At 53.0% G+C, this 14241-nt stretch overlaps 2 protein-coding genes across 9 annotated transcripts in view; both read right to left on the bottom strand.

Moving 5' to 3' along the window:
• Nucleotides 1-5237, bottom strand: part of LOC119231492 (NACHT, LRR and PYD domains-containing protein 1-like) — a 28419-nt gene extending 23182 nt beyond the window's left edge. The window contains exon 1 of the mRNA XM_037493227.2: nt 5072-5237. Coding sequence (XP_037349124.2) covers nt 5072-5237 — 166 coding nt within the window. The remainder of the gene's footprint in view (nt 1-5071) is intronic.
• A 572-nt stretch (nt 5238-5809) lies between these two features.
• LOC119233047 (uncharacterized) overlaps nt 5810-14241 on the bottom strand; it is a 79827-nt gene continuing 71395 nt past the window's right edge. For 7 of the 8 annotated variants that reach the window (XR_008549773.1, XM_054689827.1, XM_054689830.1 and 4 more), the window contains one exon: nt 7750-8506. Coding sequence is in view for 7 of the 8 variants with exons in the window: in XM_054689827.1 (XP_054545802.1) it covers nt 8391-8506 (116 nt within the window). In the remaining variant the exon portion in view is untranslated. Of the gene's footprint in view, nt 5830-7749; nt 8507-14241 lie in introns of those variants that run through there. The other variant, XM_054689828.1, reaches the window with a different exon arrangement.

Here is a 14241-nt window from a genome sequence, read left to right as displayed (position 1 = left end):
TATTTGGCTCCTGCTGAATTTTGCGATCATGTGACGGGCAGCACTTCTGATGTTATTTTGTATGGAAGCCCACACCTCTTCTGAATAAAACTGAGGTTCCAGTAGTGCTGTTAACGGGCCTGAGTATCAGGGAGCAAAGACCCAAACCAGCAGAACTTGAAACTTCAGGCCTCAGAGGAAGGCATGTATGCAGCCTCAGACCAAATAGCCTGAGGAGGCTGCTAAAGCAGTGAAAGCCCTTGACTGCCCCCCGGTGGTCAGGGACAGCTGTTCAGAAGGGACAGTGGAAATGGCCCAAAGGCACCTGAGTGTGGAGCCTCTCACTGTGCTGTGTGGTGAGCTGATGTCCGTGCTCAAGGGGAATCGGCAGGTAAAGGTGTCCCCAAGGCCAGTCATCACCTAAAGCACACTGGGCATCCAAGGCGACCTCTATCTCTCTGTGCTAACTCTGGGTCCCCAGTCTCAGACTTCTGGACTCAGTCCTGGGCTCCCCAACACCTCGAAATGTGCGGAGACTGCAGAAGCCCCAGGGAAGCATATCCCGCTGCGTCAATGTATCCCTAGCCCACCTCCACCTCCTGCCTCTGCATGTGGGCAGACGCAGTGCCCGCACAGAGCAGGGCAGAGTAGGAGGCTGTGCTCCTAGTAGGCTGGAAAGTGTGGTCAATTTGCCAATCCCCTGGCTCCAGGGAGGGCTCCAGGCTCCTGGGTGAACCCTCAGGTATTATTTAGGGGACACCCAAGACACATGACTGTGCTACTCAAGCTAATTTATTTTGAGATAATCCCGCATCATGGCAGTGCCCCTGTCCCTGGGCTCTGCAGTGGGTGCTCATCTCTACACCCCATATGTAGCATGGACAAAATGACCAGTTGTGCGGGCTCCAGCTGAGCTGGGCATCATCTCCCTGATTACAGCAGGTGTCGCTGCCTTAGGAGATGATCATGGTTGACTTGAGGTCACCTCAGGTCCTGCAGATGAACCGAATCCAATATCCCCCCTACCCACGGACCCCTCAAGGACTCATTCCTGAGCACCCACCCCTGTCTTACCCTTTAGAGCAGCCCAGCTGTCAGTGCAAAGAGTTAGTGACTCTGAGTGATCACTAATTGCACTATTCTGCGTCATCTCGCTGACACCCACAAGGGTTTGTTTCCTCTTCCCTCCTCTGTCTCAGGACGTCTGGTTCATGGCCCGCTGGGTGTGGAGCCCAGGCTGCTGAGGTGTGGGTTGCCTGAATGTTGGGGCGGGGAGGATGGCTCCTGTGCTGTGGCCACAGCGATGCTTCCTGTAACAGCCCTATTTTAAAATGGCTTCACTTATGTCTGTGTGTCAGCGTTGGTCCACCCGAAACAGGATGTCTGGGGTATGGCCGCAGACCTTTATGGGATGAGCTAGACTTGGGCCCTTCCAGAGAGGGCCCCCAAGGAGGCCCAGGTTTTTTTGAGTCCTCAGAAGCCACAGTGCTGCCGGGGGAGCTGCTGAGACTGGCTCTGCTGGAGCCAGTGAACCAAGAAACTGTGGACACTAACTGAGCACAAGATGCTGTGAGTGGCATTGTTGGGGTACTGTTCTCCCCTCTAGAGATTCAGATCCACAGGCTTTGTGGTTTTTCCTGCCTTGGGCTTTGCTGCAGCTTCCAAGCCAAGACCCAGAGAGGGGAGCTGCGCTGCCAGGAGGCTGCATGCACCCAGACACGTCCTGGATGGTGAGGGGCTCTCTGCTGAGACGTCCTGGGGCTCAGGCCACGGGTGTCATCCCGTGGAGTCCTGACTGTGGTCGGCAGAAGGACTGTGTTTGGGGACCGAGGCAGCTACTATCCAGGTCTTTGCATAGTCTGGAGGCTGAACTCGAGATGACTTCAATTTAAAACAGCTCAGGTTGACAGGTGATGTTGGTTGGAGGTGCTTTGGAAGGGGATGGGTATCTGCAAGGCACCCAGAAGAGGACCACCCTTATGGAACATGAGGAGCCCTTGGGAAGACTGGGGATGGGGGAGAATTGTACAACTTTTGAAAGAGAATGGTGATTTGGGAATTTATTCATTGGTTAAAGTCAGCAAACATTGGTTGAGAGTCTTCCCTGCACCTGCGTTGAACCAGGCCTGAGGGTACATGCATGCGCGCGCGCGTGTGTGTGTGTGTGTGTACGTGTGTGTGCGTGTGTGTGTCTGGGAGTGGAAGCAGTGGGACACAGACACTGATTGTGCCTGTGGGGTGGGGTCAGGGACGCTACTAGCTGGTCCCTCAGTAGCTAATTGTGCAGGGGAAGAATTAACAGAGGAAGGTGGTGTTACTCCAGTCAGAGCCCAGGGGCTCTCGGGGGTGCAGGGGGTGTGCTCCGATGGCACGGGTGGTAGGACACTGTCCTATGGGAGCAGGACCAGCCCTGCACCCCGACCAGCCCTGAGCTCTTTCTGCACTGCAGCTGCCCCCGAGGGAGGATGAAGAGCGTGAGCAAAGAGGGACCTGCCCTGTCAGACCAGCCTTCCCAGGGGCCGGGTGGCCTGTTGTGAAGGTCGGGAGGGGCCTCCGGAATACAGGGTGTGGGAACTCCCAGGGGCGCAGTCCCTCACACCCAGGCTGTGTGAGCCCTTCCCACTGGCCTTCTCTGCCTTTGATTGATCCATCAATACCTGGGGTGTCCCTTCATGCCCCACTCTTTTCTCCTAACAGAGGCCTTCTCCTCCTGGTCCCACCGTCTGTCCTTGTCTTTCTTTTGGAGCTTAGCGCCTCCCCGGCTCCCTCCCCTCACTGCCCACATCTCAGTGCCCGCTCTGAATTCTCACCCCCACCACACTCCTCATGGTCACCCCTGTGCACCAGGCCCCTGCCCTGCTGCCTCAAGCTGAACGCAGCTTCCTGCTGTGCACATGCCCCCTGGTCCCTAGTAGTAGGGAGGGGGAGGCTGGCTCTGGCAGTGCCTGAGCTGGGACCAGGGGGTCAATAGAAGGAAAAGTTGCTCTAACAAGGAGCTGGTGTAGTGCATGTGTGGGAAATGGAAGTGATGTAAGGACACCGTAAATGGCAATGATTCAATTAGGTTCCTATTTTATTTCAAAAGAGATAAAAAGCAGTTTCTTTTTTTTTATCTTTCTAAAAAGATTTTGTTTATTAATTTTTGTGTTGTTGAAGAACTGGGGTGTAGGCCAGAGGTGTTTGGGGCAGGGATTGAGAGGATTCCCCAGAGACAGAGTAGGGAGCAGAATAGGCGGATCTACTGAAATACACTGCTGAGGGGAGCAGCACGTGAGACAGGGGAGATCTGCTGCACCGTGTGGGTCAGCTCACTGGCCACAGATCAAACTGATAGCCCTGATACTTAACCCCTAGGCCATCAGGGAGTTCCAGTTGTTTTTTTAAAAAATACCCTTGGTGGATTACACTCAGTGAAATAAGTCAGAAGGAAAAATAAAATATAGGGGATCAGGGAAAAAATATAACAACAACAAAACAAAAATAAACAAGCGACTATAAATTAGAGACATTCTGCTGAGGAGGGGGAGAGAAAGGAATCCAAACAAGGGCGGGAATAGCACAAAGGACTATGGTGATGGTGCTGGGTGAATTGGTGGTGGAAAATCTATGGGGACTACAACTGAGAAAAGAAAGCAAACATTGTAAGGAAAAAAATAGATTAAAAAAATACCGTTGGTAACAAATAACAAGGCAGATATTGGAATTAGCATAAAAAAGGGGAAACTATGAGGAAGCAGACTGTCTCATGGAATTGTGGGATTAGTCTTCCGGAAGATAAAAAAATTTTTTTTCAGTATGTGAGGACAGTAGTAGTAGAGTTTTTCTAATATGTGTGAATAGTTTGTGCAACTGTCACAGGGCCACATGGGCCTCGACCTTGCTTGCCTAAACTGCCTGTTATGGAGCCCCCAAGCTAGTAGGAATTCCACAAATCCAAGCAGAACTTCCACCTTGCAGAAGCTTCCTGTGTCAGGCAATGGCTCCAGAACCAGTTGAAAGAAGATGCTCCCCCAGACACGGATGGCAGAGAACCAGGAGTGACTGAGGATTCACTAGCCGGCTAAACCACACCCCTGGGTGGAGAGTGAATCACGTGACGTATGAAGAAGATGTCACCTGTCTGCACATGCCCTCCTATGAACAGCCTGAAACTTTAGGGTCTGCTCTCTGCTGCCCACCCTGGTGATCAACCTCATAAAACCAGACCTACCCCCCTCCCCTCACTCTCTGGTTGAGTGTGTGACACAGGGCAGTTGCTGCCTCTCTCCCATTGTGTAATGCACACCAAGAACTCTAAGCTTGAAACCTATTATTGGCTTATTCAAAATTTGTGGAGCATTAATTGGTGGCAACCAGAAAAGATCCACCAGAATCTGTAACAGAATGGAGGGTCATTGGGGATCGGTGGGCCCTGGAACGTTTGTGACCATTACTTAGAGACCAGCGGTAAAGCAGGAGGGACAAGGCCATGTGCTGACGATCAGGTGGGGACACAGGTGCCTCAGGGGCTTGGGGCAGTGGGGTCTGAGCTCAGAGTTGGGACGTGTCTCCATAGGAGGAGACATCTAAACTGAGACCTCATCTCCAATCCTTGCGGCTCTGCCTCGCCCTCTCCTGGCTCCGGGACCCACCTAGACTCCAGTCACAGCACAGACAACAGAACATACAGAAAATACAAGCTCAACATAGACAAGTTAACAAGTCTGGTTTTGTTCCTATCATAAACCATTCAAAGCCCCCAAGGTGTCCATTGTCATTGTCTCAGCCAGTGCCATGTTCCTACCCCTTCCTCTGGATGCCCATGGAAGATCCACCCCACACAGGCTCTGGGGCATGTCCTGCCTGGTCCTCAGGTCCAGCTCCAGCAGGGCATTCCCTGAGGTGCTGTCACCCACCTGGGCTCTGCCTGTGAAATCCAGGGGGCAGCTGGGTGCCAGGGTGGCACCCCTGGGTATGGAAATCACTGCCCAGTGAGGGGTAACCATAACTTTACAGCGAGAAGGCATCTCAGATGCCACTTGTTCAGAGATGAAGAAACTGAGACTCAAGGGCTGTCAGGAGATCTAGGACTCATCAGGTGTGCAGAAGTCACCTGCCAAGCTGGGCAGGAGCCCCTCAGTGTCCTCCACTGTCCCCTTCTTCCAGAGTTCATCAGTTAGGTAAGGCTGGGTGTCCTTCAGGGCCTGGTAGAGGAGATCTTTGCCGGCCCAGTCCCAGGACCTGACGAAGCTGAACAGCTTCCGCATCTGGCCCTGCATGGTGGCCTCAGCTCTGATGGTGTCATACTGCTCATCACTTCATCACTCAGCACCTGCCCAAGCAGCCTGTCCAGGATGGGGTCCACTGAAGTCACTCGAGCCACCAGCTGTGCTCGATATTGGTCCACGAAGTGTGCCATCCTTGGTGCACCTGGGGGTGTAGGTGAGGCCACAGAGAATCAAGAGCAGTTCCCACTGCAGCCTGCCCTGTCCCCACCTCAAGCATCTCCATCACTTCCTCTGCACCCACCCCTCTCCAGTGATACATCTGGCCACCATGGGTGTACCTCTGCCCTCCCTCATGTCAGCATCCAGGCCAACACTCCCCTTGAGCTGGGTGTGGGGTCAGTTACTGAAGGAGGCACTGGGTTTCCAGTGGGGTGCAGGCTTCATGGGAAGGAGTAGGGATGGAAGGGACCTGCCCCCCCCCCCCAACACTCTCAAGGGTCTGAGCCCTGTGGGCTTGCAGGGTCTCTTTCTCCCTCCAGGGCCACATGGCGTGCCAGATCTGCCCCTGGCTCCCGTGTCTCTCACAGCTGCCACTGACCTGTTGGGGCTGGAGGATCCAGTGCGGGTGCAGGTCTGAGGTCTCCTGAGGACACAGAGAGAAGCATTTGAACAGTGCGGGGTATCAGTCCACATGATCCCCAGTCGCTTATCCCTTCTGAGATCCTGTGATTCTGAGAATCAATACAGACAGATTGTGATGGAATCTGGAGTAAAGCTGGAAGGGCTCTTAGAAATCATCTAGGTTGAACTTTTCCTTAGGCACGTGGGCAGCGGAGGCCCAATTGTCATGATGAGAAAGAGAGAGAGAGAGACTCTGAGTAACAGTAATTTCTCGCACAATAGTCTAGACATGGCTTAATCCAGTCTCAGACTAAATAGATCCCGACAGAGAACTCACCATGTCCTTCACTTAATCTACCTGAGCTCTGGTATCTGAGCAGAAATTTACCCACTTGTCCTGGATGGACCTCTAGAATCTCCTAGATCAGATACACTTTATTCTGGATTTGCATGTCAGAATGAAAAGCTAAGATCAGGAAAAACTAATCGCATGGAAGTATTTGTACATTTCAATAGGAAAAATGAACATGACCAACAACAGATTAACAGGCTTAAATATGACCTGCATTAGGAGGGGGAGGGACCCACATCCCTCGTGTGGACGAGACCTGGGAGCTGACTGATCATGCTCAGGGTCACCTAACTGCAGGGAGGGCCCAGGGAGAGGGGCGCTCAGGTGTGGTGCTGGGAGCACGGGGTTCATCTGCATGAAGTGGGGAGGGTGTCCCACATCCTCCATGATGATGGGTGGTCTCAGAGTCCCCCTGACTCAGCCACAGACGGAGCATCTGTCAAGGAAAGCGACTGAATCTCGAAGAGTTTGACAACCACAATATGAGGGGAAAGATGGACAGAGCCAGGGATGTTCAGCTTCTAAGAGGAGATGCAAGGAAGCTGGGGTCACGGCCTTCATGCATCTAAGGGCTTTCCCATGGGAAGGGGACAGATTCTTCTGTCAGCTCCAGGGTCAGAACTAAGACTGAGAGGAGGAAGAAACTATCTTACTGTGAGAAGACTCAGGCTGCTACTATTTTTAAGGCCCACCAGATGAACCATGTGCAAAGATCACTGTGTCTAAGCTTTCCAACTGCCCTCACGTTAGACAATCTGATCCTCATTTTACACATGAAGAACCTGAGACTACAACGGGTGAAGTAAATTTCCCAGGATCACCCAGCAAGTAAGAGCTGGAGGGGGACACAACTCAGGAATTGTGAATCTGCCCTCCAGGCACTTCTCATCTGCTTGATGACTCGGGATTGTCATTGAGATCAAGCCATAGTTTTCCAGCCAAGGTTTCAATCTTGTCAACGTGGCTTTCCACTGATCAGGTTCTGGGGTTCCTTGTTATACCTCAGTACCCCCAACCCACACTCTGCGTTCCTGGTCATATCTCAGGATGTATAAATCATCAGCCCCCAGGGCATTTCTGGTCATACCTCGTGATGCAGACCCTTCCCAGTGTGATCCAGCTTTATGCTCTTGATTGATTGCAAGGCACCTTGCAGGGTTGGGCTCCTGTACCTAACTGACTGGGCTGTTCAGATCTTACTTAGGATTTGGAACTGTAGGTAACAAAATGGTGGCTGAGCAGGGAAGCAGTACCCTCTCTCCCAAGGCCCTTGTGAATGTGCTCCTCCTCCTCTCTGGGCTCCAAGCACCCTCCTGGGCAGGTGAGGGCACATGAGGTGCTGGGAATGCACTTGGCAGGTGAAGGGTCCTGTAAGTGCTGCCTCCTCTGGTCCGGGGTCCCCCCTTGGATAGAGGAGGCCCCAGTCACTGACTAGAAGAAGGTCTAGCAGGGTTCAGGGGTGGGGCCCAAGGGGGCAGAGGTGGTGGGGGGAGAAAGATAGACAACAGGCAGAGGGCACTTTGTACTCACGTTGTTACCGAACACTGGCTTCAGTTTCCCTCAGCCAATAAAAGGAAACCGAATTTGAGGAAAAGGAAAGCGGTTTTATTTGTCGACAAATGAGGAGGGCAGCAGGCTCATGTCTGAAAGACCACCGTCCTGCTCTCTGGCAGCGGGCAGGGGTATTTATACAAGGGGGAGAGATGGGCAGGGGTCCGCGAAGGGACGCGGGAAGGGGTCCATAGGGAGACAAGTGGGCGCCAGCTCCACAAGGAGATGGATGGGTCCCAGCTGGTTTTCATCAAGGGGAGGGGGACAGGGTCAGTGTGGAGACGGGGAAAGGGTCTGCACGGAGACGGAAGGGTGTCAGCTCATTCATCTCCCAAGGGAAGGGGAAGGGGTCAGCACGGGAGACAGGTGATTGCTGGCCTGTTTTCATTCAGGGGAGGGGGAAGGGTCTGCACGGAAACCAGTGGGCACCAGTTTGTTTTTCTTCTTAAGGGGAGGGGAAGCTGCAACAAATGGGGAAAGACAAGCTACTAATCTTGTTAATGCCAGATGAGGGGGGACTGCAGGAAATGGGGGAAAGACAAACTTGTTAACTGTATCAACGTGATAGAGAATCCATAGCTTTTGGGTCATCAGCCGGCTGTCGCAAGCATGTCCCCGGGTCATGCGACTCCACCTTGTCAGCCTGAGTCAAAGGAGAAGACTGTGTATGTTGCTGGGGATCAGAATCCACGATGGACGTGTTTCTCACTTCCTTTTCTCGTGTTTGAGGTCAGCTTCTCCTGGTCTTCACCTGACTCGGCATGAAGGCGGCGGGCAAGTTCCTTCATAACTGGAACTGGAGGGCAGTGGGAGGTGAGGAACATCAGGCAGGCAGGGAACAGGGGTCCCCCTTGGTCCCACCACCTCCCAACACAAGTCTCCATTGGGATCATTCCCCTCCTGGTAAGCTTCTACCCAGCACTCACTCACAGCCCAGCTTTTCACACCCCAGGGAACCTGCTAGTAGGTGGTGTTGGGGGAGGAAGGAGAAGGGAGTGCTAGAGAAGCCATAGTAAGGAGGAGGCCAGGGGAGTGGGAGACACTGGACAAGAACAGGAGAACTGGGGTCTGGGGGAGAGGGGGGATTATTCAGGATCCCTGATAGGGTGGGAGGGTGAGGGGGGTGGGGGTGACACCCACTGATCTGTGTCCTCTGAGTCTTCCCTCTCCTGGACCTCGACTCTGGGGTCCTAGCCTTGAGCTTGATGCTGACAGGAGGTGGGGGTTTCAGGGAGTTGATCTCAGAGCATCTGGCTCCCAGGTCTCCTCAGACCTTGCCTGGCCCTGGGACACCAACTGAGAGAACAGGCCTCAAGCAGCCAGAGCAGGAAGTCACCCAGAGGAAAGCACACTGGGGTGTGGCCAGTGGGGTGGAGGGGTCAGGGCAGGCCTGCTAAGGGCACAGATTCAGAGCAGGGCACCCACATCAGCCACCTCCACAGACAGGCCAGGGAGTGGAATCAGGGCACTCACCGTGCTGGGCAGGGATCACACAGGTGCAGGCACCTTCAGAGGGGCGCCCCTGCCCCTAACCTGCATGTAGAGCTGGGGTGTGGGCTTTCTAGGGAGGTGGGTGTGGGGTGCAAAGCCACTTTCAGAAGGAAACGACAGCAGTCCCAGGGAACATTGTTCCAGCTGTTAGGGGGAAATGATGTCCTGAGCTAATCCCATACAGGCTTTGTGGACCCCACCCCCACTCCAGACCAAAGCCATCAAGACATTGGGAAAGAAATCTCGTCACCACTAAAGGGAGGGTAGCTGGGACCTGAGGGTGCAGTTGGGCAGCCAGGTTGGATATAAAAACCAAACACGTGGGCCTTGGGTGGCTCGTTATCGCTTGCCTCCTGGCTTCATGGCTCCTGGCTGGCGGCCAGCTCTCAGAGCGCCATTTTGGGATTCCTGATTGGCGGATCGGGTAGGACTCATTTAAAACTTTGTCTCCCACTTTTCTCCCAGAGCTGTACATTTCCTCATTTCCCCTTCCCTTGTAAATAAACCTTTTATTAACCTTTCACGTGTGCCTGCAGTAGAGCATTGATAAGTCCTTTTAAGCGTGCGGGTGAGGACCCACAGTCAGGCACCCTGTTTTGTATCGGGGTTGCTCTACAACACAGCCTCTCCTGGATTTCAGGGTTTCCTGAGCCCCATTGCAAATCCTGCCATGTATGAGGGGCACTGAGCTGTGTGTGGTCCAGGCCAAGGGTGCTCTGTGGCAGCTCAGCACTCAGTGAATCAACATTCCCACGTGAAGCACAGCTGGGGACAGCTGGTGCAAGTTGTGACATCCTCGGACACTTTCCTGTTGGGGAATAGTTTCTGGAGGTGCCTGGCTTGACATGAGCTGGAGGAGCCAGGCCTGAGGAGCTGTAGCTCAGGCTCACTTGGACACTGACTCCTTGGGTGGCTGATTCATTGCCCTGAGTCTCACTTTGCTCACCTGTCAAATGGGCCATCTTAGGTAAGCCAAGTGGTAAAATTTCAGCAACAGCTCATCGAAACCTTTAAACATTATATAATGATTATTTCTATTTTTAATGGACAATACCCACTGGAGGACATTCTGACAGTCAGGTCCAGCAGGAGATGGATGTGCTGCCCTAAAGAAGGGATGATGTCAGGAATTTGAGCCTCCACTGGGGACCCTAAGACTCTATGTGTAGAGAAGTTTATTCTGGAAGAGGGTTTGTGTTTTTTTTCTCTAGGACACCCAGCTGGTGTCCTACAACTCAATATAATACTGACATGAACTGCCCAGACTCAGCACAGGACCCAGGGGTTCAAGGGCTTAATCCTATGCCACAGACTGCTACCCACTTCAGATGGCAGTTGCGAATGAAGTGCCTTATCATCCACCCTGTTTGTTCATCCTGCAGACAAACTCCGTAGACCACACAACCCCACAAATCCATTCCTGTTTGATAGTTTCCTAGACTGACTCACAGGACTCAGGAGCAGTCTCCTTGCTGGTTTAGGGTGTAGGTTTCTGGCTCGGGACCAGCAAAGGGACACAGAAGAGAGTGAAGTGCTGGGGTGCTGGGGCTTCAGAGCCCTGTCCAGGTTTGCCCCTTCCAGCACCTCAGTGTTCCACCAACTGAAAGTTTGATGCAGGAGGCTGGAATGCAAAAGCCAATCAGGAAACCCACCTGGGGGCAGGAATGCAGAAGAAAATTCAGACAATAAACCTCTCTCTGGCTTTCCAATCTTTTCCCGCTGTGCAAACTCATTTTCACACCTGACCTCTCCTCACTCTATAAAAGCCTGCCTCCCCCGGCAACATACGGGGCTTCACCAACCCCCACCTTGGGTCTGTGAAGCTTTCCCGGGGGTGCAATAAATTTTCCCCATCGTTGAGAAACTTAGCCTGGCTCTTCTTTTCTTTACTGCGCCAAACCTTTCATCTTGGTGCCAAAAACCCAGGAAGGCTGTCTCCTGGCGCTGTGGCCGCCTTCCCATTCCTGGGACCTCTCCTCTCCATTGCAGATGCCTCACATCCACCACCAGCCTTGATTCTTGGGGTAAATCAACTGCCTGACCCTCTTCCTAGGAGGCCCTCGCCTCTGGCTATTCGGCTCCTCTCCTAGCCCATTTCTCGGTGGGCTGTTTCATAAACCATGGACCCATGTCAGCGGACTCCCCTTACATGGGGACCCTCGCCCGGCAGCCAGGGATCGAACTGGCGCTACAGAGGCTGTGGGCAGCTTTGCAGCCCAGCGCTCAACCGCTGCGCCACCGGGGAGGCCCTTTTATTGCAACACTGTTTGGCCCCAATAGCAACTGGATAATGGCACCCACTGGCCGGAACAGGGCACTTTCGAATTCTCGGTCCTTACAGACCTAAACAATTTCTGTCACCACAATGGAAAATGGCCAGAGATCGATCCCTTATGTCCAGGCCTTCTTTCTCTTGCGCTCCCTTTCAGGAGTGAGGCTTCCCGAAAGGCTGCCACACTTTCCAAGTCTCGAGACTCCCTCACTCTTCGCCCTCTCTGGACCCTCTTCAACATTTTCTGATCCTCTGGATTCTCTGTCTTCACCTCCTTCAGCTACCCAATCTACCCCCCTCTTTCTTTTTCAACTCCTAGCTGCCACACCCGCTCTGGGGATCTTCTAATCTCTCCCAGACTGAAAAGCGTCTAGACTCTTTCACTAAGGATACCACTATCTACACCAAAGAATTTCGTTGTCTTATCCAAGCCTATGACCTTACATGTCATGATTTCCGTGTTACCTTTTCTTCCACCCTGACCTCTGACAAAAGAAGTGTTTTTAGGTCTGCCCAAGACCATGCAGATTCAAGTCCATTTGACTGATGCAGTCATGCCCCCAGGCTCTGAAGCAGTTCCCCAACCAGGAGCTGGGGTGGGACTACCAGACTAACACAGACATGGACCCCTGGGGCAGGGCTCACTGAGAACATTTTATTACCTGTCTCCTACCTGGTCTCCAAGTGTTAGCACATAAAGTTATAAACTTTGATAAGCTCAGGGAGATTACGCAGTCTGCCTCAGAAAACCCTGCTGCCTTCCTTAGCCCCCAGTGCTCCTGCACCACACCAGGCTTGACCCTGACTCACCTGGAGGCACCACAGATCTGGCTACCCATTTTATATCCCAGTCAGCCCCTGACTTTAGAAAAAAGCTTAAGAAGGCTGAGGATGGTCCTCAAACCGCTATCTGGGATCTGCTGAATATGGCCTTCAAAGTATTTAACAACCAGGAGGAACAGGACAGGGCAGAGATGGAACTCTGTAGTTGCCAGAAGGTTGAACTCCAGGCACAAGTCCTGGTGGCTGCCTTGAGACCGCCAGGCCATGCTCCTCCAAAGACTGGATCAAGGTGGACACCTGACGCTCCATATGGTAGGCTGCCCCCAGGATCCTGCTTCAAATGTGGTCCAGTCAATGCCCCAACCCCGCCCTCCGCCAGGACCGTGCCCCATCTGCAGTGTCCAGGGTCACTGGAAAAGTGACTGTCCCTCCATGCCTGGCTGTGGTGGGCCAGTCCTTCCAGCCCCTGCCACTCTCGCCACCCGTGGTCTTGGGTTTGGCGGCTGAGGACTGAAGAGGCCCGGACTTGTTGACCCCAGTGATCTTCGAGAAGCCCAGGGTAATTGGTCAAGGCAGCAGGTAAGCCCATCTCCTTTCTGGTTGACACAGGGGCTACCTTCTCTGTCTTTCCCTCCTATTCCAGTCAAACTTATCCTTCTCGCTCCTGGTCCACTCCTTCCTAGTCCTGCCCACGTGCCCCACCCTTTATTAGGACAGGATGCTGGCCAAATTGGGAGCTATGATCTCATGGTCTCCTGACCAGGCAGAAGCTTTCATCCTCCCCTTGCTACCTGACTAAGATCCCCAAACCCAGGACACCCCTCTACTGCCAGACCTAGTTAACCCCCAAGTATGGGATGTCTCTACCCCAGTTGTTGCCACCCATTATACCCCAGTCCTCATTTGCCTTCAGGATCCCTCTTCCTTTCTCTCTTGCCCCCAGTTTCCAATTTCTTTCACATACCATCAGGGTCTCAAATTCATCATCCAACAACTCCTGGGAAAGGGACTCCTTACTCCTATCAACTCTCTCTGTAATACTCCCATTCTCCCTGTTAAAAAGCCTGACAGTTCTTATCGCCTAGTTCAAGAACTTTGCCTCATCAATGAGGTGGTGGTGCCTATCCATGCCGTAGTGCCAAACCCCTACGCCCTTCTGTCTCATATACCGTCTTCTACCACACACTTCTCTGTACTTGACCTCAAAGATGCTTTTTTTTTTTTACCATCCCTCTGGATCGTCAATGTTACTTCCTATTTGCTTATACTTGGGACGATCCGGACACACACCTCCCAGCAACTGGCCTGGACCATCCTACCTCAGGATTTCCGGGACAGCCCTCATTTGTTGGTCAGGCATTAGCTAGTGATCTCTTGTCAGGTAATACTCCACCCAGCACTCTCCTCCAATATGTTGCTGACCACATCCTCTGCAGTTCCTCTCTGCCACAATCTCAGCAACACACTGCACGACTCCTCAACTTCCTATGCTCAAAAGGATACCCGTGTCTCCCCATCCAAAGCCCAACTTGCAATTCCCACAGTCGTCTATCTGCGTCTTCGACTAACTCCTTCCTCCAAACAGCCTACAGTGGACCGCAAACAGGCCATCCGGGACCTTCCCCCCCTGCATCTGCAGAACAAATCCTTTCCTTCCTGGGTTTGGTGGGATTCTTCCGTCACTGGATCCCTAATTTTGCTTTCCTAGCCAAGCCACTGTATGATCCAGCAAAAGCCTCCCCCGAAGGACATTGCCAATCCCCGGGGGAGGTCCGCAGGGCCTTCCTTTTACTCAGACATATCCTTCTTAAGGCACCTGCCCTTGCCCTTCCTGAACCAGAAAAGCCTTTCCTCCTGTTCACAGACGAATGTCGGGGTACTCCAGCAGGCGGCCTTTCCCAACCTCTGGGCCCAGCCCTGCGTCCTATCGCTTATCTCTCCAAGCAGATGGATCCCACCATTAGGGGCTCTGGCAACCTTGCCTA

This window comes from Talpa occidentalis, unplaced genomic scaffold (genome assembly GCF_014898055.3).
Source record: "Talpa occidentalis isolate TD23 unplaced genomic scaffold, MPIMG_talOcc4v2.1 talOcc4.7, whole genome shotgun sequence".
NCBI classification, from domain to species: Eukaryota; Metazoa; Chordata; class Mammalia; order Eulipotyphla; family Talpidae; genus Talpa; species Talpa occidentalis.
This window is presented reverse-complemented; position numbering and strand designations above follow the sequence as displayed.